Source organism: Protomyctophum parallelum (genome assembly GCF_964188405.1).
Source record: "Protomyctophum parallelum genome assembly, chromosome: 7".
NCBI classification, from domain to species: Eukaryota; Metazoa; Chordata; class Actinopteri; order Myctophiformes; family Myctophidae; genus Protomyctophum; species Protomyctophum parallelum.
The window spans coordinates 30,874,646-30,897,308 of NC_139705.1; the positions used below are offsets into that span (position 1 = coordinate 30,874,646).

The 22,663-nt window shown below is 42.3% G+C and overlaps 1 protein-coding gene across 10 annotated transcripts in view; it reads left to right on the forward strand.

Moving 5' to 3' along the window:
- Positions 1 to 4,105: 4,105 nt before the first annotated feature.
- cdk11b (cyclin dependent kinase 11B) overlaps positions 4,106 to 22,663 on the forward strand; it is a 28,279-nt gene continuing 9,721 nt past the window's right edge. Inside the window, exons 1-17 of one of the 10 annotated variants that reach the window (XM_083768610.1) lie at positions 4,106 to 4,149; positions 5,528 to 5,575; positions 6,220 to 6,350; positions 6,754 to 6,899; positions 8,966 to 9,093; positions 9,810 to 9,954; positions 10,682 to 10,738; positions 12,604 to 12,821; positions 13,770 to 13,904; positions 14,004 to 14,099; positions 14,349 to 14,498; positions 15,028 to 15,099; positions 15,446 to 15,678; positions 16,680 to 16,770; positions 17,198 to 17,319; positions 18,463 to 18,568; positions 19,976 to 20,097. In XM_083768610.1, the coding sequence (XP_083624736.1) occupies positions 6,240 to 6,350; positions 6,754 to 6,899; positions 8,966 to 9,093; positions 9,810 to 9,954; positions 10,682 to 10,738; positions 12,604 to 12,821; positions 13,770 to 13,904; positions 14,004 to 14,099; positions 14,349 to 14,498; positions 15,028 to 15,099; positions 15,446 to 15,678; positions 16,680 to 16,770; positions 17,198 to 17,319; positions 18,463 to 18,568; positions 19,976 to 20,097 (1,932 nt within the window). In that variant the 5' untranslated portion in view covers positions 4,106 to 4,149; positions 5,528 to 5,575; positions 6,220 to 6,239. Of the gene's footprint in view, positions 4,150 to 4,774; positions 5,576 to 6,219; positions 6,351 to 6,753; positions 6,900 to 8,965; positions 9,094 to 9,809; positions 9,955 to 10,681; positions 10,739 to 12,603; positions 12,822 to 13,769; positions 13,905 to 14,003; positions 14,100 to 14,348; positions 14,499 to 15,027; positions 15,100 to 15,445; positions 15,679 to 16,679; positions 16,771 to 17,197; positions 17,320 to 18,462; positions 18,569 to 19,975; positions 20,098 to 22,663 lie in introns of those variants that run through there. The other 9 variants (XM_083768614.1, XM_083768618.1, XM_083768615.1 and 6 more) reach the window with 9 other exon arrangements.

Here is a 22,663-nt window from a genome sequence, read left to right on the forward strand (position 1 = left end):
GGAATGTTGTGCTTCAAAGACTTACAAGGAAAACTGCCGAGGCGAACATGCTTCTTCCTCTATATAAAGGCAGGGGCATAGTTCATGTGTACACAAATGGTAATGGACCCTTTGGCCCAAGTTAAATTAGCACTAGTCTGTGGGTTCACCGAGGGTCAGATCAAGGCTGTAAATCTTATTGGTCCAACCCAAGTTCCTTACATTGATAAGGTGCAATTCATCATAACCTAATTGTGGTTTAGTCTCCGGTTCCAGCTGTTCCTGTGCAGATAGCACATCCTGATCCTGTGCAGTACACAGTAAAATCCTCAGTGTTCGGTTTAACAGAGTGTGTACAAATGAAACCAAATGGACTCATATAGGGGTCCGTTTGCTTCTCTTTTGTACACTGTAGCATATACTTAGTGATATAAGAATATGGTTGGACCAGTACTGCTGTCAGAAGTAGGCGTATGGTGGAAGGAATTTGCATTGAAATCATAAAGAACCCAAGAGACTGAAAATGATGCTTAATATGATATTATTATTCAAGAAAACAAAAGTAAAACAAACAATCGGCAACATTTACAAATGTCAAATCAAATAATCCTTTAAGTTTCAAACTTCAAATGAAAATAACCAAAATCCAACAAAACAGTTCAAACACTTCAAACATTTCAAACAATAAACTCACCAATTCAGTTCAAGTTCTACAGCTCATCCAGCTCATCAGTTCAGTTCACCAGTGTGTATTTGGAGGTATAAAACCAATCATAAGTATCAGTGTTAGTATAGAGTTTTGTAATAAAGAGTAAAAATGTTTGTAGAAGAAGGGATATCATATACAGACCTGCCACAGCCAGTGTGCACCTCACTGACTGAGACAAAAGTGCTGTGCTTCATACTAGGGTGTGGTGATGATTGCTGATTCCAAACTGGTGTGAGTGAGTGAGTGATCGGTGTGATGAGCTGTGAACTGATGCAGATGGTACAGTGACCATACAAATACATGTGTAGCCTACTGATGCAGATGGTACCGTGACCATACAAATACAGAGATACAAATACAGACATACAATTATAAACCTGGGTTACAACACTCTTGAGTTACAAATGAACACAGATTTTTACTTTGTGTATGTGTCCACAAAAAAAAATGTTTTATTTAAGGCAACTGTATCTAATAGTACAATGTAGGCTGGATGGAAAGTAACATGAATATTATTAAGTTATTAGTTACCTAAAGGCCCTGGAAACTGAAAACTGACATATCAGAGGTTATTTGAGGTTAAAAGGTAATAATTAATTGGATCGTTTGGTTCCATTCAAAGTTCTCTCAAAGGTTTAACAGTCCAATATTTTGGATATTAAGATCATTTCTCTGGGGTTATAATAACTAGTATACATTTTTCTGGTTGTTTTATAGTTTTAATATTTTGGTCCAGACTCCAGACTTACATTACCGTATTTAGTTATTGATATAAAAGTATTCCCATCATAATGGTTAAATCAGAACCATCAAGGAGATCAATTAATGTTTTACCGTTTTGATTGATTGAATATTTTATTAGACATAGGCTACATGTAAAGACACTTATTCCAAAAGGGATAGCAGCACCAGAGAAAGTTGTCATTTTTATTAATGTTTCTTCTGCGTGGAATTCTGATGAGAATGGAATCTCATGGAGTGTGACTATGAACCATCCTTGTCCCATAATGAACCCCATTTCATAGTCCCTTGCAGTCAGGTCTCTTTCCATCTTGATCCAAAATTGCATTTCCTATACGCACCACAGAGCATGCTAAGATGTTAGTTCAGAAGGTCTGAAATGTAATTGCGTGGTTAGTTAACATTAGCTAACCAGCAAAGTCCACACAATTACATTTCAGGACCTTCTATCTACGTATATGCTTTCTGACTTCGGTGGGGTGGAGAGAGAGAGAGAGAGAGAGAGAGAGAGAGAGAGAGAGAGAGAGAGAGAGAGAGAGAGAGAGAGAGAGAGAGAGAGAGAGACAGAGAGTCAGACAGACAGACAGACAGACAGACAGACAGACAGACAGACAGACAGACAGACAGACAGACAGACAGACAGACAGACAGACAGACAGACAGACACAGAAATTGAGAAGAAGAAAGTTGTAATGATGTTTTCTGTGTTAATGTGGTGAATAGGAACAGTACAGATAGCAGATATAGGTGACCTGAGCTGATCTCTGGTCTCCTACCTGCTGCCGAAGATTTATTGCATAGCACTTGCATGAATAGATACTGTAGTTCACTTCTTAATCTCATTTGTGTGTGTGTGATGACACACTTACCTGATATCCTTTTTTTTTATTGATTGATTGAAATATTTATTAACAGTTTGCAGAATTACAGTACATTTCAAGCACAAACTCAATACAAAGACTGTTAACTGTGAGTGGACGACCCAATTAAGCATTACACTTGTTTACAACAGGGTCCACATTGTTCAATTCATCAAAACATTTAGAGACATACAAATAGACACTTCTATGTAGCTAAAGAACAGAACAGGAATTCATCATATAGGAAGTAAAAAGGGATATATACAGTGAGGGGAAATTGGGGGGCCGGGGGGGGCGGTGGGGGGGATTCAGATTTTACAGAGGCCAGTTTCGAATTGCAGCCATCCGTACGTAGGTGCCCTTTGAGAGCGGTTTTGAAGGAGTCAAGGGATTCACATGTCTTAATGACTGTTGGTAGGGCGTTCCACATTTTTGTGGCATAGGAGCGAAAATAATTTAGTCCCTTGTTTGTGCCGAATCTGGGTTGTACATGGTTTGTTGCACTCCCTCTGGTGTTGTGGGTGTGGACTTCGTTTACATTAAGGAAGTATTTAGACAGGTACATGGGTATCTTGGTGGTGTATCGAATCTTGTGGACCAGACCCATTGCAAGATGCTGTACTCCTGACCAACTTGAAAAATGAAGTGGAATACGGATGGATATTTTAAACCCTGCCATTTCTATTTGTCTTTGTAATGAGGGGTGGTAGGCTAGTAGTAGTAAGCCTTGCCATGTCAAACTACTAGGGGGTTTTCATGATGCTGAGTTTTGCACAAAAAAGCCCACTTGTTGGGCTAAAAACTATAGCCACTTGCCGCTGACCTCATCGCATTTGTGAAAGACTAATGCTTGGAAGGGATTCAGCATCATGAAAACCCCAGGCTAGTTTGACACGTCAAATGCAATAAATGATGAAATTTTGATTATTATATATATTTTTTGCCTTATAGGTTCGTAATGGTATGGTCACATTATGCCAATTATGAAGATTGCTCAACAGCATCCGGCAGTTTCTAAATGCTGGGGACCCATAGGCTACTCAACATTTCTAACATAACATGTTGGTGTACTCAAAATGCCCGAGTTCATATTCTGGCAAGTGGACTAATAGATTGAAAATTGAAATACAGATGTCACTTGACACTTTATATCCACACTGCTCCACTACAACAACCAGTTAAGCAATCTGAACTGGGTTTTTGTGACTATGAAGCAACTGCCATCCTTGTCCCATAATAAACCCCAGTTCATAGTCCCTCAGTCAGGTCTCTTTCCATCTTGATCCAAAATTGCAATTCCTATACATGCCATGCCAAGATGTTAATTGCCTTATATGGGTCTGTAACTCAGGGTGTACAAATCGAAACCAAATGGAACCTAACGGGTCCATTTGATTCCATTTGTACACTTTCAGAGTTAAATTAACTTTTACAATATACATTGGGGTCCCAGAGATAGAAATGGGGGACCCCGTAGCCGTAGCCTAATTCAGGTCAAACCGGGGGTCCTTGAAATGAAAATGGTTGAAAATCACTGCTAGAACGGCGAAAACCTTCTTTTGTAGGGCCAGTGCGGGTCCCTGGCATTTCTTTTCAAATGGGGGGTCCGTGGGGCCGGGTTAATGAGTGTCAATTTGGGGGGTCCTTGACATGAAAAGGTTTGGGAACCACTGCTGACTGCTGTACAGTACAGCAGAATCCTATCTTGAGAGATTAAATTATATCTGACCAGAAGCAGCAGGGGACCAAAGTCACCAAACTCTGTAGTCACCCGGAGGTAATTCTTGTGGCACCGGAAGTAGAAAAAATCGGCGTGTTCAGACTTCCGGTGTTGTTTAATACCGCGGAGCATATTTTCAGGTTTGTGTGAATCTATTATCAACTTTAGACTATTATCAACTTTAGAATGTCTGTTTGAATAGCGTCGGCTAGCTAGGGGCTTCAAAGGCTCGCACGGAATGACAAGATGTCGAATATATCTGTGTTTAGGGCGACACTGATTGATGTGAAGCACATACCATGTTCAGTTTGCTCGTTAGCGCGACGTTCTGTTTAGCTTAGCTTCTTAGCTCACTCGTGCTAGAGATACAACGGTTGTTGTACATATAAACACAGTAAATATAGTAATACCAGCTCAACTCCCTTTTCCAAGTCATGTTCGAAATGCTGGAAGTGACATTACGAAACATCTACTGGCCTTAATGGGCTATGCTGGACTGTTATAAGCAGTTATTAACGTGTTATCACTGTCTCACTCGCCATGTGTGTCCCAGTTTAGTTAACGAAAGACAGTGTGTAAAGTAAATAAAATAAATCATAATATATTGTACAAGTAAGAACATATGTATATATTCTTTCATTATATTCATACTATATATGTGTTCTTTAGGCCTACAGAAAATATGTCACTGGTTTGTTAGTTGAATTTGACAGGTTGAAACTTAAGAATGGCGTGTGGTGTTTGTTGCTATTATTTTACAGGGTGGTTTGCGTATGGGTATCTCGTGTATTAGGAGTTTAGGAGAGCTTAATTGCACGATTATGACTATTAAAGTAATGGTTGTTCATTTTCTATGGTATTTTATGCTTATGTATCTATCTGCCTGATATTATTGTTTGTCTTTGAGCTTGATGGGCATGGAGATGGGTTGTACAATGTTTTGGTTGTTAACACTTTCTTGTGCAATGATGTCAAGACGAACAGCTTACCAAATCAGACGTTTTTTAATTGGCATTAGGGCTGACCCAAAAGATTTTAAGCATTCTGACAACATGGAGAAAAAATAAATATCGAAAAATTGAACGTTTTTATTAAAAATCAAAATAGCTGATCTACAAGCCCACAACACATTGCAGCATGACATGTTGAGAGAGCTTGTAGATCTCCTTCCCTTCAAAGCCATGTGCTTGAGCTCCATGATTCATGAATCACAGACTATTTTTTTTAATCAGCCCTTTAATCGGCTCAAAGCTTTGCCTAAAAAATAAAATAACGATCGAAGGTCAGCCCTAATTGTGAAATCTAAATTGTGACATTTCTATTAATTGTGCAGCAGCCCTAAGGAGCATGTGTTTTTATTATGCCCTACTGCAGTGCGAAAACAAACGTCCTTTATTTTGGGGGCAATGAATAAACCCTTGAATATAAATAAGTCTTTAAACATCCCCATATCCACCCACCAAAATATGAGCATCAGTTTGGATTAGTCTGTTTTTTTGTATTTTGTTCTTTTACCAGTGATTGTGAGAAGTTACTGCTTGATTGGATAACATGCAAGGCACCCAGGTAACCATAGGAAACAAGCTCAGTCCTTTTCTTCCCTTTAGTATCACTTCACTACCCGACGAGTGGAATAGTAAGAGAGTGGCGACACGCTTTGATCTATGGGCTATCCCATTGAGATAGAATGAGCACTTCCGCATTCTATTGTTACAATGGGAGTCAACGCTAGTGTCGCCACTCTCTTACTAGATTACTCTGTTCACTACTACCCTGCTACATTTGAGAAACAGACACAACCAATTATGACTTAGGCTTTGTTTGTCGTTTAGTTACTCCTTGACACTTCTTCCCCTGTTCCACAGTAGCCCCTTTGTTTCTGCTTGTCTCCTCTGCATAATGATATCAATTATTGGAATTAACCACGTTCAACCTTGCATCCCTATTTTGGATGCTATTTTGGGCATGTTATGTGTAAGATGTATGATATATTGTTATTTTTGGGTAAATACAATTGTAATTAATAGCATGTTATCAAACATTTCTATGCAAAATATCTAAGAGCTAGTGCTTGTAGATCAACTATTTTACGCTTTTCACCATATGATGATGTGGTTAATATCACCGGCTCTTATTTTATTTCATATTATTCCTAATGATTCACATGGATCTTCAGTGATGTGACGCTTGCTTTTGTGTATGTGCCGCAGGTGGTGGAGTGTGGGCGCCGATGGGGGACGAAAAGGACACCTGGAAAGTGAAAACACTCGACGAAATTTTACAAGAGAAAAAACGCAGAAGGGAACTCGAAGAGAAGATAGAGCCCAGGCGCCAGAAAAATGTACACCATCACCCAGTTGCATTGTGTTATTCTGACTGTACACAGTAGCGGCTATTATGTTCCGTGGGCCCCAAAGCCAGATCCAATATGGATCTCAGATTTCATGTGGCCAGCCTGTGACATCAATCATTTATGTCAACATTATGACTCATCTGATGACTATGAATCTATGATGTATGACTCCAAATTCCGGAAAGGTTTCGGCTCGATCCATCCGAGTCCCATTGACTTACATTATTAAACGAAAAGGTTTTATTTTAAGTTAGTTTCAAAATACAGTTAATACCTTACCTTGCACTGTGATATGGTAAAGCTAGGCTTATAGATTCTGAAATGTGGTAATTATTATGTTGCTCGAACTGAAAATGATCTCATTCTGTATTGTTTGTGCTCCTGTATGCAGTTGGCTTCGTGTCCTGTTCCACAGGCGGATGGTCGGGAAGCCAAGCGTGACACACTGGAGGAAGGAGAACTACAGGACCAGAAGATGGAAATAACGATCCGTAATTCCCCGGGCCCATACACACGGGAAGACTCCACAGAGGACAGGTACAGTCTCTCCAATGGGCTACATGCACAAACATGCCATGTTGGAAAGAACTTGGGGCCCCTTCCCTACTTCCTTCCTTCCAGCTGTTACCGATGATACTAGTCTCGCGTTACCAGACTGTTGACTCTCGCAATTTCCAAATGCTTCATCATACAGTCTGGACCAACGGAAGAGCTATCATGAGCAAAATATAAAGCGGAAGTGGATCCTCCTCCCCACTTCCGTTTCGCCTTTACAGTCGTGCAAAATTATTCTAAAATTAATAGAAATCATCTAAGCATAATATATAGCTTGTTGCTTAGCAGAAAATAAAATACAAAAATAAAAATATATTTTCGTGAACGGAAATGGCAGCTTTCTTACTCGGCTCATGGGGGCTATAGTTCCAGACTCTATATAGCATTCGGAGATTGTGGAATAGTTGATACTAATGAATCCATTCGGGTCAAACAGAGTCAGGGTGCTGCTGGAAACACTCTGGTACACCAGTGGGTCTCAAAGTGTCCTTCCTTGAGTGCGTTCCAAAGGGCCCCGTACGGGAGTGCAACTCTGAGAGTATACAAATGGAACCCTTGAAATTAAAGTTTTGAGAACCACTGCACACTAAATGGAACAGAGCCTTAATTAGTATCATCGGTAACACGGAAGTAGGGAAGCGGCCCGGAAAGTTTTTGTTTATTTGGATCCCCATTAGCTACTACCTTAGTAGAAGCTACTCTTCCTGGGGTCCACACATAAAATACATTACATCATATGAAATACATTTTACAAAACAGTTAAAATAATAAAATACAACTAAATATCAAACAAGTGATTCATAAATATAACATTGCAAGTTAGCAACCATGACTACAATTTCAGTTTGAGTAGCCTACCGTTACAGTATGAAAGATTTTAAACAGTGTTCAATGTGTTGACCATCATCCAAAAGCAAGTGACATGAGATATTTCTTTAACTTATTTTTAAAATCTGATTTACTTGTTGCCCGTCTGATTTGTGAAGGAAGACTATGCAGCTCTTTCATTGCTCTATATATTACTGTGTGTTGCATTGCATTCTTTTTTTAGATGGGAAACGTAAAAAGACCTTGTGCTGAATGTCTGGTATTGTAGGTGTGTTCATCAGAGCTGAACTTCAGCCTGCAATACAGGACAGCCAGGACTTTAGATTAAATAATACCTCTGACAAAAGACAGCAGGGAAATATGAAGTCTGTCCTCCATCAGTGGCCATCCCAAAGTGGCATGCATTCTGCTGGTGTTTGTTCTTCACAGAGCAATACGTGCAGCTCTATTTTGAACCAATTGTAATTTCACTAAATCCTTTTTTGCAGCACTAGCCCATACCATTCGACAATAATCCAAATGAGTGAGGGCCAGTGTTTGCAGTAGGAAGAGTAAAGGTGGTTGCACACTGGGCACGTTTCTCGGAAAACCGACGGAAAAACGCTGCTAAAAATCAGAAAACGTCATGAAATGACGTCATTCCAAGGGCTTGTTCAAGGCCAAGGTTGGCCAGGTTACTTAATGAGACCTGATTGAATGCTCTGTTGTTGTCCTGATGTGAAGGCAAACAGTTTTTTGACTGTGAGACATAGGCTGTTGATTTATATGGTTTTTACATCCTTTTTTGCTTTATTTAATACAGTGAGTAAATATCAATTTCGAACTTTAACCCATTCTGACCTGAGATCAGATTCATATGAGGTTTCCACTGGACACACACTGGTCTGATCAACCCATTCTGACCTGAGATCAGATTCTAAAAATGTCAGTCGTTCTTGTCGATTTTTCAAAAATAGCAGACCTACAAGCTATGAGCTTGTAGATCTGCTATTTTTCAATAGCTAAAGCATAACATGATGCCGACACCAAAATGGGTGCCCGGTCAGAATGGGTTAAGTCAACGCTTGGACATCAGTCTTTTTATCACACGTCATGACTAGACCCTCGGCGTCGGGCAACCAGTAGCCCCTTTGACGCTACACCAACGTTTCACATTACCTTACCATCATAATAAACTTGATTGATTGTTCATTATTTGTTTTCTGTTACATTGAATCCAGAGGAGAAGAGGATGACTCACTAGCAATCAAGCCTCCCCAGCAAGTGGCGAGGAAAGACAAATCTCACCACAGAAAGGAGGAGAAGAGAAAAGAGAAAAGACGGCATCGCAGCCACTCTGCAGAAGGAGGTGCGTCACTTGTTGCACGATTTATGTTTCGTGTGCGTTTGTCGGACGACCGTCACCTGATAGCCAGATAGTTGAGGAGCATGCTGCATGACTCCAGTGGGTCCCCAGTTTGATTCACAGGTCGGCCGCAGTGTTGTTTTTGGCAGCAAATTTTGATTTTAGTTTTAGTCCATAGTCTTTTGCGTAGTTTTCATTTAGTTTTAGTCACATTTTAGTCACCTGGAATGTCTTAGTGTTAGTCTAGTTTTAGTCGACTAAACATCATAAGATTTTGGCAGGTCTTGATGCCGTCGTTGCTGAAAATAGCAGATCTACAAGCTCGAGCTTGTAGATCTGCTATTTTCAGCATGCAACCATGTGTAAAATGGCTCTTGTCCACTAGTCCCTGTTTAACATTTTAGTCTAGTTTTTATTTGTTGACGAAATTGTCAATATATTTAGTCTTTGTTTTAGTCATCATAGCTTAGTTTTCATTTAGTTTCCATTTAGTTTTCGTCAGTGAAAAAAGACAAACTGAATAGTCGACAAACATTTTTCGTCATAGTTTTAGTCGACGAAAACAACACTGGTCGGCCGGACCATTTTCTGTGTGCCGCTAACCCAGCTCTCTCCCCGTTTCCTGTCTTTTCTATACCGACAGAAAAACTATAAAAAATAATAATAAAAATGGAATGGACTATTTGCTGACATCATTTCACATATGTTCATCTTCACAGCAGGAAAACACGTGCGGCCCAAAGACAAAGAGAAAGAGCGGGAGAGTGAGCGCCGGAAGCGCCAGTGGGAGGAGGACAAAGCCAGGCGAGACTGGGAGAGACAGAAGCGCCGGGAACAGGCCAGAGCGCACTCCCTCAGAGAGAGGTGACGACAGACCACACAGCACACATGTTGACCCAGACACCACTGTTGATTTCGTCGACTTAACCCATTTAGGCCTGACCTCAAAATTTCAAACAATTATTCTAAATCCTCCATTTTTCACGATTTTTCTAAAATAGCAGACCTACAAGCTCGTAGATTTGCTATTTTTCAATAGCTAAATTATAACATAATGTTTAAAATACCAAAAGGGGTTCCCGCCCAGAATGGGTTAAACTAAGGCGAAAAATTCTCATCGACTACCTTTTTTCACTGACGAAAACTAAATGGAAACTAATTTCGTCAACAAATAAAAAATAGACTAAAATGTTAGGAAGGGACTAGTGGACAAGAGATCCAGTATAAGTCATTTTACACTTGGTTGCATGCTGAAAATAGCCGATGTAAAAGCTCACAACGGGTCGCCCTGCAACGTGTTGTGTGCTTGTAGATCGGCTATTTTCAGCAAGTGTAAAATCTATTTCGACGGCATCAAGGCCCGCCAAAATGCATTTTAGTCGACTAAATCAACTGTACATAGATTTAGTCGACTAAAATCTTATGATATTTAGTCGACTAAAACTAGACTAACGCTAAAACATTCCAGGTGACTAAAATGTGACTGAAACTAAATCAACTATTGAAGAGACTATGACTAAAACTAAAATAAAAATTTGCTGTCAAAAACAACACTGCCGCACACAAAACTGTACATTCTCTTTTGCTGCAGGCCTACCAGCTATGAGAATGTGATCACCATGAGTCACTGTGACAGGGTTTCCCCCAGGTAATACCCACGCCCCTCTGTTAACATCAGAAATAAATACATTTCTACTTAGGGCAACTGGAACATTTTATTACGATGTATGACATTGTATCGCATGGGGCAATGGGACTAGTGTGGGTTAAAGGGCATGTTTGTTTATTTGCTCGTTTCCTATATTCCTACTGTATACAATTTCTGCGACTTTGCATTATTGAATATTTCGAAACAAACTGGTTAAATATTTTAATTACTCTGACACACCCACACAGTTGGGGGCGGGGTGCTTGAGTACCCCCAGGTGCCACAAATTGTGCACAGCTTCTGAGGGAAACCCTGTCGGTGTGTTTTAATGATGCACACAATGCTTGGATGTACATTTTACTTTACGATAAAAGGAGAATTCCGGACTAGGCTTTTTCTTACCTTTAATCTGATGTTATAGAGCGTCGCAGTCCCTCCCCCTACCAGGGCCCAGGAAATTATTCCTCGTTCATTTTTCTCATAGACTTTTCAAAAAGTATTTATTTAAAGACCTTTTAAGCGTCGTACAAAGCCAACTCGAGTTGTGACAAATCATGACAACAAACAAAAAATTGGGCTGAACAAATAATTAGAAAGAAGAAAAAACAGCAGGTTACAACACTTGTTGTTTTTCTTTGTAATTATTTGTTTGGTCCAAAATTGTTTATCATGAGTTGTCACAACTCGAGTTGGCTTTTTCCGCGGCGTAACCGTCTTTAAATAAATACTTTTTGAAATGTCTATGGGAAAAATGCATTGGGAATCATTTCTGGGCCTGGCGTCGTCATGAAAGGGGGCGGGACTGCGACGCTCTATATCCCAGACAAATGGTACAGGTGAGAATGCTCATGACTCCATGCCGAGTGCACCGCAGTTCAGAGCGTGAGCCACTGGGTTTTGTAGTAAATAGCTTATTTGTATTGCTCGAAATTCCATTTTGTTTTTATAGATATGTCGTTCATAACAACTCAATTCTCTTCAGTGTTTTGTCCCAAATGGGCTGCCGTAATGTTTACGAGGGGACTTTGATGATATCTTGTCATGCGAGACTTCCCGAAGTGCCCATCTAACACAATGTGGAGAGGTTTCTGTCATTATGAACAACGGATATTGGCGAATTCTCTTGATAAATATAAGCAGTTTACCGCAAAACGCTGTCACTTACAGCCGGGAGTTATGAAAATGTTCACCTGTACCACTCGTTCTGGTGCTCAACCTTTTTCATGTCAATTATCTGGATTTGGTCGCGCACCTCCATCTGAAAATGTGGTGTTCCAGCCCCCCCCACCCCACCCCCCAGAAGCAAAGATATGAGTTAAAAATGTTTGCTCTGAAATAATATATATTCAAAGATTTGCGCCACGTACATTTTCATGATTTTTCAAAAATAGCAGATCTACAAGCTCGTAGCGCGGCACTCTGTGCACTATTCTTCAATAGCTAAAGTATAACATAACGCTTAACACCAAAAGGGGTTCCCGTCCCGAATGGTTTAAGGTAAGAAAATGCCTAGTCTGGAATTCTCCTATAATTGTCATTGTTTTTGGCATTGAACATTATGAATGAAAGTTACATTTCTGTTTTGCCTTTTAAGCTATATAAAGAAATTGTTGACATTTAATAATTCATACTGATAAATATTTTAAATACGATATTTTTTTTAAGTAGTGGAAATAGCCGATCTGCTATTAATACAATGTTTTGGAAAAATGTTTGAAAAACATTTTCTTCAACATGGAAATGATTTTGACGATTATGCAAAAAATAATGGTGATTGATTATCTCAAATACTTTGCCAATAGGCGGTTTATCATGTAATAACTGTGACAGGCCTGCTGTACTTGGATGGCTGTTGTGTCCTGCAGACAGAGAGAAGAGGGGTCTCTTTCAGAGCAGAGCTTAGGTCTCTTGACAGGATTGCCGTCTTCTCCGCGCTACAGGGAACGCCTGGAGCAGCTGGAGCGGCAGCGCGAGCGCGACCGCAAAGTCCGTGAGCAGCAGCAGCAGAAGGAGCAGAGAGACCTGAAGGAGCGGGAGAGGAGGGGGGACGAGCGGCGCAAAGAGCGCGAACCGCGCAGAGACGGTTGGTGGCTCTCACTTCTCACACCCCAGCTTGGTGCCCTATAGCAGTGGTTCCCAAATGTTTTCATGTCGAGGACCCCCAAATTGACACTAATGAGCCCGCGGACCCCCATTTGAAAGAAGATTTTGATGGCTCCAGCAGTGACTCTCAACCATTTTAATTTCAAGGACCCTCAGGTTGACATGCATATTAGTCTACCTACCCCCATTTAATGGCATTTCTATCTCTGGGACCCCAATTTATATTGTAAAATCAATGTTAATTTAAGTGTACAAATGGAACCAGAATTTGGTTCCATTTGTACACTCTGAGTTATAGACCCAGACCCTAAATCGTGACAGTTTTCTGAAAAAAACTATGTTCCTATATCAGTGGTTCTCAAAATAAATCATGTCAAGGAGCCCCAGAATTATGTGTATGTGGCCACTGACCCCCATCTGAACATATGTTGTTCCTTCTGTTTTGGGTCACGGGCTAAAACGTTTAGGAACCACTGGTCTATACAATTGTCTAACTACGAAACGAAACGGAAATTTCATCGTTGGCATCTAGGGAGTGTATGTGCAAAATTTGGCATCGACCATGTTAATTAACGTAGCCGGAGATTAGCTGGTAACAGACGGACGGACTGACTGACACTCACACACGGACGGAGTGCAAAACATACTCTCCCCATGCTTTCGGTTCAGCAGGGGATATACAGGATATGGAGTAGGATAATTAGGGCAGTTGTCAAGGAAGATTACTGTGTAGAACTTAGGGGTTGTACTGTTACACCTTTTAGTATTGAATACAAATTGATTTACTCGGTTCCTGTTCCCCAACACTGCTTTTTGAAAAGAAACAATGTACTGTACATTTTAGCTTCTTTTTTAGCTTGTGTTTTCTTCAATGCTGCTAGTTGTATCAAGGTATCTCTTATTGAATGACTTGTGCTTGCCTCCACAGTGCCATTGCACCACCGGGGGGCCCTGCCTGAGGAATACGGAGACAAGGCCAAACAGAGCCACCGCAGCCGCAGTCCCAACCGAGCACCTCGGGACAGATCGGAGCACAGCGAACCACGGAGAAGTGGAAGCGAGGGTAATGTCTCAGCGCCTCCTCTGCCCAAGCACGTTGATCACCAGAGGGCCAGTTTGTCCTCTGCTATAATAACCCCTGCTTCTTTTGTTCTCACTCCAGTCTCCAAGGAAGACAGGCCCGAGGACAAAGACCCACTGGCAAACCTGGAGGACATCAGTGACATTGAACGCAAGACAAGTACAGCGTCTTCTATAGGTAAAGAGATTTTCACATAGTATACATAAAGTATAATGAAATTTAGAACATTTTTGCCTTATATTGGTTATTAATGGCAGTATGGTACCCTGACTTTCAGCAGCATGTGTTGACTGTGAGGCTAGTGAGCAGAGAGGTCGCTTGGAGTGCATTATTGGCCACTGTAACGTAACGTTACAAAGACCATAGACGGACTTGACCTGGTGTATTGATCATTACTCAGTAGAATATGATTTGAACCGCATCTAGCAGGATCAGCGTCCGGCTCAGAGGATGGGGAGGACGACGACGACGATGAGTCCAGTAGCCAAACGGAAGGAGAAGAAGGGGAGGAAGGGGAGGAGGAGGAAGACGAGGAGGAGTCGGGCTCCGTTTCAGGACGATCTGACCAGAGCGCAGGTACCACCACGACCCATGCTTCTAAACCAGTGGTTCCCCAAACGTTTTCATGTCAAGGACCCTCTAATCGACACTGATTAGCCCGCAGACCCCCATTCGAAAATATATGCCAAGGACCCCGAAAAGAGAAGATTTGTACGGCTCTAGCGGTGATTCTCAACCCGTTTACTTTCAAGGACCCCCAGTTTGACATGCATATTAGTCTACAGACCCCCATTTAATGGCATTTCTATCTCTGGGGGTTAGGGTTAATTAATTTAGACTGTAAAATCAATGTTAATTTAACTTGAGAGTGTACAAATGGAAACAAATGGACCCGTCCATTTGTTTCCATTTGTACATTCTCAGAGTTACAGAGCCATAAGGGTCCATTTGGTTCCAAACTATCATTTAGCTGGGGATCCCCTGGAACTCTCTCAAGGACCCCTGGGGGGTCCCCGGACCCCACTTTGGGAACCACTGTTCTAAACTACTGCTATACTACTTAGTGGTGGGCATGGCTCACATGCTTGTTTGTCTCGTCTCTCAGAAGACGTGAGCGATGAGGAGCAGTCTGACGAGTTCAACGAGGAGACGGAGAATGGGAACCACATTCCTGCAGGTAGACACGTCACCCGACTATGTTTTGGATAGTCGTTAATGAATTGATATAATAAAGACCACAACAAATAATTATATATATATATATATACCTGTATATTATTTCATTCCTCACCTAGGGCGAGATTGGACGAGATTAATTAATGATCACAGATCACCTAGGGCGAGATTGGACGAGATTAATTAATGATCACAGATCACCTAGGGCGAGATTGGACGAGATAAGGGCTTATAATGTTTAATAAGGATTTTTACCGGCTCTTGGCGTTATAGTAATACTAAAACTACTAAGACTAAAAGAAGACGACAATCAATATTTTAATTCCTGATGGTCACCTCCTCCTCAGTGCCGGAGTCGCGCTTTGACCACGACACGGAGGAGAGCGGCGAGGACATGGACGATGATGACGAGGACGACGAGGAGGCGGAAGAGGAGGAGGCGGGGGACCGTGACCCCAGCCCCCACTCTCAGACCCACTCCCGCTCCCCGACCCCCGAAGAGAACTACATCCCCGACTCTCCGCCCATCTCGCCCGTGGAGCTAAAGAAGGAGCTGCCCAAATATCTCCCTGCTCTACAGGTCCGTACCTTAGCACCGGATTTCTCCTCCCATCCACTTGCATTAAGTTTCTCTAAAGCGCATGAACGGACCAGCGCTGGCCCAGCGCTGCAATACCAAATTCGGCCACCATGTCTATTTCGCCTCAGGGTTTCCTCCGGGTGCCGTCTTTATTAATATATATACTCTAAGGTCCGTACGTGCCACGCAGAACACCGAGCCAACCCCATTGGTTGTGGCATGCAGGATAGGCCTATCTCAAAGCCATTCCCCGCCCCCTTTCCAGACCTAGTGGTGTTGACGTGACGTCACTCCATAGACATTATATTTTAACATTTGGAAACGGCCTTAAATGGGGCAGAGATAGCAGGTAGGGATGTAGCTCTGGTCCATGAGTAAGGCTATGGACCAGAGCTACATCCAGACCTGCAGAGCTGCCAACCTGCACACATTTTGTGTACCAACCACGCAATTCTAGGTGTCTATAAGCCTAGAATTGAGTGGTTGGTACACAAAATGTGTGCAGGTTGGCAGCTCTGGACCTGCTATGGAGTGACGTCACGTCAACACCATTAGCTCAGAAAAGGGGCCGGGAAGGGCTGTGAGATAGGCCTATTGTCTCCTACAGGGCATAGCAGTGGGCGTGGCTTTCTGGCACCACTGAAAAATCTCCACTGTAAATCTCTATGGAGAAAATGAATGGCTGATTGTTCAGTGGTGCTTATGCTTCCATTCCAAGATCGCAACGGTCTGAGCCAAAAAAAAGACCAGAACACAGATGAAATCAAGTTGGTCAGAGAAAGGGTTAGAACGTTATTTATTAGTCAATCACATGGATATACAGGAATACTAGATTGAGGAAACGTGTGAATATATATATTTTTTGATCTACCATGCCGCTGTGGCTACTATGACCACTGCCAGTGAATACAAACATTTTGAATGCAAAATGGTTCCCTGGCCCAGATCGTCCTTGAATCTCAATTGGTTGCATCATATTTAGTTTTTTGTGTTTTTTTTAGGGCTGCCGCAGTGTTGAGGAGTTCCAGTGTCTGAACCGTATAGAGGAGGGGACGTACGGTGTGGTGTACAGAGCCAAGGACAAAAAGACAGGTAAGAAAACAGTCTTTCACATGTCCTTTTATACCAGTGGTTCCCAAACTATTTCATGTCAAGGACCCCTAAATTGTCATTTATTAGCCTGCAGACCCCCATTTGAATAGATATGCCAGGGACCCCCATAAGAGAAGATTTTTATTACGGTTCCAGCAGTGATTCTCAACCAAAATCACTGTTAGTTTAACTCTGAGAGTGTACAAATGGACCTGTTAGGGTCCGTTTGTACACTCTGAGATACAGACCCATAAGGGTCCATTTTGTTCCTAACTATCATTGAGGTGGGGACCTCCTGGAACTCCCTCAAGGACCCCTGGGGGATCCCCCGACGCCACTTTGGGAACCACCGCTTTATACAAACAAAGAAGGAAAATAAATAAATCTGTATTTGCAAACCAACAAAACCACGTCTTCATTTTCACAGACGAGATCGTAGCCTTGAAGAGGCTGAAGATGGAGAAGGAGAAGGAAGGCTTCCCCATCACCTCGCTCCGTGAAATCAACACTATCCTGAAAGCACAGCACCCCAATATCGTCACAGTCAGGGTGAGAATACACTATCCTGAAAGCACAGCACCCCAACATCGTCACAGTCAGGGTGAGAATACACTACCCTGAAAGCACAGCACCCCAACATGGTCACAGTCAGGGTGAGAATACACTATGCTGAAAGCACAGCACCCCAACATGGTCACAGTCAGGGTGAGAATACACTATGCTGAAAGCACAGCACCCCAACATGGTCACAGTCAGGGTGAGAATACACTACCCTGAAAGCACAGCACCCCAACATGGTCACAGTCAGGGTGAGAATACACTATGCTGAAAGCACAGCACCCCAACATGGTCACAGTCAGGGTGAGAATACACTATGCTGAAAGCACAGCACCCCAACATGGTCACAGTCAGGGTGAGAATACACTATGCTGAAAGCACAGCACCCCAACATGGTCACAGTCAGGGTGAGAATACACTATGCTGAAAGCACAGCACCCCAACATGGTCACAGTCAGGGTGAGAATACACTATCCACCACCAACCTGCAGCGGTTGGTGGTGGATCCAGATTGAGATAATTAACTTTCTCTGTCGTAAAACGTACAGATTGTAGCTTTAAGAGAAGACAATGTTTGTTCTCATAAAATGTAAATGTTTACCTCAAAAAGACATGAATGTTCTCATAAAATGTAAATGTTTCCCTCAAAAGGATGTTCTTGTTCTTATAAAATGTAAATGTTTACAATTTAGCAGACACTCTTAATCCAGAGCGACTAGAGAGTAAGCAAGAACAAAAAACATGGTAATACAAATACATAAAAATATAATCATGAATCATACGTAAGCTAAGAACAGCGGAATATCTATATTATGTTCTATGCATGTACACTATAGAGTTCTATGTCTGCATAAAGTGCTATTTAAGTCGAGGACACTTCGACACTAACTCTGTTGGAGCCCGGGTTCAAACTGGGAACCTTGCGGTTTCTATCCGGTCACTCTACCGCTGAACCACCTGCCGCCCCTTCAAAAAGACATAATAGTTGTTTTTAGACAGAGGGTTAACATTTTGGTAAATCCTCTACTCTGGCCGCATTTTAAAATGAAGTGCAAACGATCTGTTGAAAAAAAAGAGCTTTCCAATATCATCTACTTATGCCCTCCTTCCCCCCCGGAAAAAAATCTGCTTTAGGAAATCGTGGTTGGAAGCAATATGGACAAGATCTACATTGTTATGAACTATGTGGAGCATGACCTCAAGAGTCTGATGGAGACCATGAAGCAGCCCTTCCTACCAGGTAACACGAGACACACTGCACTCTCTGTCTGTCTGTCTGTCTGTTCTGTTCAATTCCGCGTAATAAGCAGCAGCAGATTCAAAATGTGCTGTTTCTAATAGAACATAATTCTCGAAGCGGTGTCTGTGGGGTTTATACCTAGCAGAGAGTTGGCCACGGTGTCTGTGGGGTTTATACCTAGCAGAGAGTTGGCCACGTTCTCTGTCTGTGGTAGCCGTGCTGCCCGCAGTGTGGGTTTGTTCATTATTGACATAGTGTGTCCTGGGAGTTTTAGCACTGGATGCGCCGCTCTTCTGCGCCGTTAACCACTTAAAAACCCTAGTTTCTATTTAGTGTAGAGCTGAAACGGGAGGGGGGGCCTGGTACCGACCCCTGGGGTGTCCCCGTCGACCAGTGTTTCCCAAACCTTTTTAGCCTGGGGCCCAAACTAGTGAAAATAGCAGATCTACTGTATAAGCTCATAACACGTCGCTTCACGCCGCGTTGTGAGCTTCTAGATCTGCTATTTTCATTTCATTTCATTTCTTCCTGAAATGATTGAATGTTTTTGTAAATGTTTTGAAATAATAATTAAAAAGCTAAATGTAGGAAACAAAACATAAGTGGCCCATAAAAATGTTTCCGTGACCCACAAATAGGTCCCGACCCACTGTTTGGGAAACAATGCTGTGGACATAGATATATATTATATATAAGAAAGCTAGATGGCTCACCCGCGCTCTGGCCAATGGAGAGCGACGTTGCTATGTGGCGGCCATCTTACTTCGGGGCAGCATAACATTGTGTCTATGGGGCATGTACTTTTAAATAACCATAACTTGCTCAATTTTAAACCGATTTTCAAACGGTTTGGTTTGTGATAAACGTCATACTTATATGCTTTTATACGACATTCATATAAAAAAACACCTGTGTGAACCGAGTGGTGCAACTCCCCTCCCCCCCCCCTCCTCTCTCTCTCTCTCTCTCTCTTTCTGCTCCGTCAGATTTATAATGGATATCAATGAACATAGACAGTCAGAAGTTCGATTTGCGTCCAGCAGGTGGCAGCCATGTCACATACTTCTCGTGTTCCAATTTCATGCATGCGCACACCACTCGTGCTCTTGACTGACTGATACACATGGACATTCTTGGTTGTAGGAGTGGTTGCACCACTCAAAAACTAAATGAAGCAGATAAGCGTCCTGAATCATAGCCACGTTGACAACGTTTGTAATGAACCAACCCGTTTTTAAATCCATCAAGATTTGAGCGAGTTATGACGGTTTTTGTTGAACATACTGTACTGTTGCTCCGAAGCAAAATGGCCGCCGGGTGAACTACGTCAGAGACTCCGCCTTGAGCCATCTAGCCTTTATGTATATCTATGGCTGTGGACCCTCATTGTCTTGGCGCCCCCTACAGGTGAAGTGAAGACCCTTATGATTCAGCTGCTGAGAGGTGTCCGCCATCTCCACGACAACTGGATCCTCCACCGCGACCTGAAGACCTCCAACCTGCTGCTGAGTCACAAAGGCATACTCAAGGTACCAACCTACCCTAGACCCTTTAACCCTAACACTAACACTGACCTGAAGACCTCCAACCTGCTGCTGAGGCACAAAGGCATACTCAAGGTATAACCTACCCTAGACCCTTTAACCCTAACACTAACACTGACCTGAAGACCTCCAACCTGCTGCTGAGTCACCAAGGCATACTCAAGGTACCAACCTACCCTAGACCCTTTAACCCTAACACTAACACTGACCTGAAGACCTCCAACCTGCTGCTGAGGCACAAAGGCATACTCAAGGTACCAACCTACCCTAGACCCTTTAACCCTAACACTAACACTGACCTGAAGACCTCCAACCTGCTGCTGAGTCACCAAGGCATACTCAAGGTACCAACCTACCCTAGACCCTTTAACCCTAACACTAACACTGACCTGAAGACCTCCAACCTGCTGCTGAGGCACAAAGGCATACTCAAGGTATAACCTACCCTAGACCCTTTAACCCTAACACTAACACTGACCTGAAGACCTCCAACCTGCTGCTGAGGCACAAAGGCATACTCAAGGTATAACCTACAATTTACAATTTACAATTTAGGCATTTAGCAGACGCTCTTAATCCAGAGCGACTTACATTTAGGCAAGAACAAAAGCATGGGAATACATCACATAAAAGCATTTATCATGAAACATGCGTAAGATAAGAAGGTAACAGTGGAATATCTATATGATGAAACTATACATACACTATACATAATAAACTATACATATTCACTACTATGCTATACATATGTACTATGGCGTGCTATGACTATATACAATACAATTATAGTGCTGTCTACATAACATGCTATAAGTCTGTGTCAAATGCTATCTAAGCCAACAGAAATGCTATGTAAGGGGTTAGGGTAAGTGCTATGGGCCATGATGGAGTCTGAAAAGGTGGGTTTTCAGGCTACGGCGGAAGATTGGGAGTGATGCTGCAGTTCTGACTGCAATGGGAAGTGCATTCCACAGTTTTGGAGCCAGACCCTACCCTAGACCCTTTAACCCTAACCCTAACACTGACCTGAAGACCTCCAACCTGCTGCTGAGGCACAAAGGCATACTCAAGGTATAACCTACCCTAGCTCCTTTCAGGACCCTCGTTTAGCTTTTCTGTATTTGGGACGTCGGTACCCTAGGCAGGGACGTGCACACATAGACATCAAAGGGGGCTCCAGCCCCTGCCCTTTTACCTGTCTATAAAACAACTGCCCTTTCCATACCACGAATGCAGCATTTACTGTGGTGGAAGAAATGCAAATGACACTCGGAAGGCAGCATTCAAGAGAATTGCTTTTTTCCCCGAAGTCTCCTGAACTTGAACACAGAATTTTGCGTTGAAAAACTTTGTTTAGAAATCCATGTTGTACATCATATCTCCATTAGCTAAAGAGTGCTGGGTTGCTCCCCGAAAATAGCTGATCTACAAGCTCTCAACGCGTCGTGCTGCGAGCTTGTGAGCTACAGTCAGGTCCGGAAATATTTGGACAGTGACACAATTTTCATAATTTTGGCCCTGTACGGTACCACAATGGATTTGAAATGAAACACTCGAGATGCAATTGAAGTGCAGAATTCCAGCTTTAATTTGAGGGTATTTACAACAAAATTGAAAGAAGGGTTTAGGAATTGCAACAATTTTCAAACATAATCCCCTCATTTTAAAGGACCTTAAGTAATTGGACAAATGAATATAATCATAAACAAAATGTTCATTCTTAATACTTTGTTGAAAAGCCTTTGCAGGCGATGACTGCCTAAAGTCTAGAACCCATGGACATCACCAAACGCTGGGTTTCCTCCTTTTTGATGCTTTCCCAGGCCTTGATTGCAGCTGTCTTCAGTTGTTGTTTGTTTGCAGGTCTTTCTGCCTTAAGTTTTCTCTTAAGCAAGTGGAATGCATTCTCGATCGGATTCAGATCAGGTGATTGACTCGGCCATTGTAGAATTTTCCATTTCTTTGCCTTGTAAAACTGCTGGGAAGCTTTCGCAGTATGTTTTGGGTCATTGTCCATCTGTATGGTGAAGCGCCGTCCAATCAACTTTGCTGAATTTGGCTGAATCTGAGCAGACAGAATGTTCCTATAGACTTCAGAATTCATGAGGCTGCTTCCGTCTGCTGTCACATCATCAATAAACACTAGTGACCCAGTGCCATTGGAAGCCATGCATGCCCATGCCATCACATTGCCTCCACCATGTTTTACAGATGATGTGGTGTGCTTCGGATCATGAGCCGTTCCAAGCCTTCTCCAGAGTCCATACTTTTCTCTTCCCATCATTCTGGTACAGGTTGATCTTAGTTTCATCTGTCCAAAGAATGCTGTTCCAGAACTGGGCTGGCTTTTTTAGATGTGTTTTGGCAAACTCTAATCTAGCCTTTCTATTCTTGAGGCTTATGAATGGTTTGCACCTTGTGGTGAACCCTCTGTATTTGCTCTCGTGAAGTCTTCTCTTTATGGTAGACTTGGATAATGGTACGCCTACTTCCTGGAGAGTCTGTCTCACCTCAGTAGATGTTGTGAAGGGGTTCTTCTTTACCATGGCAA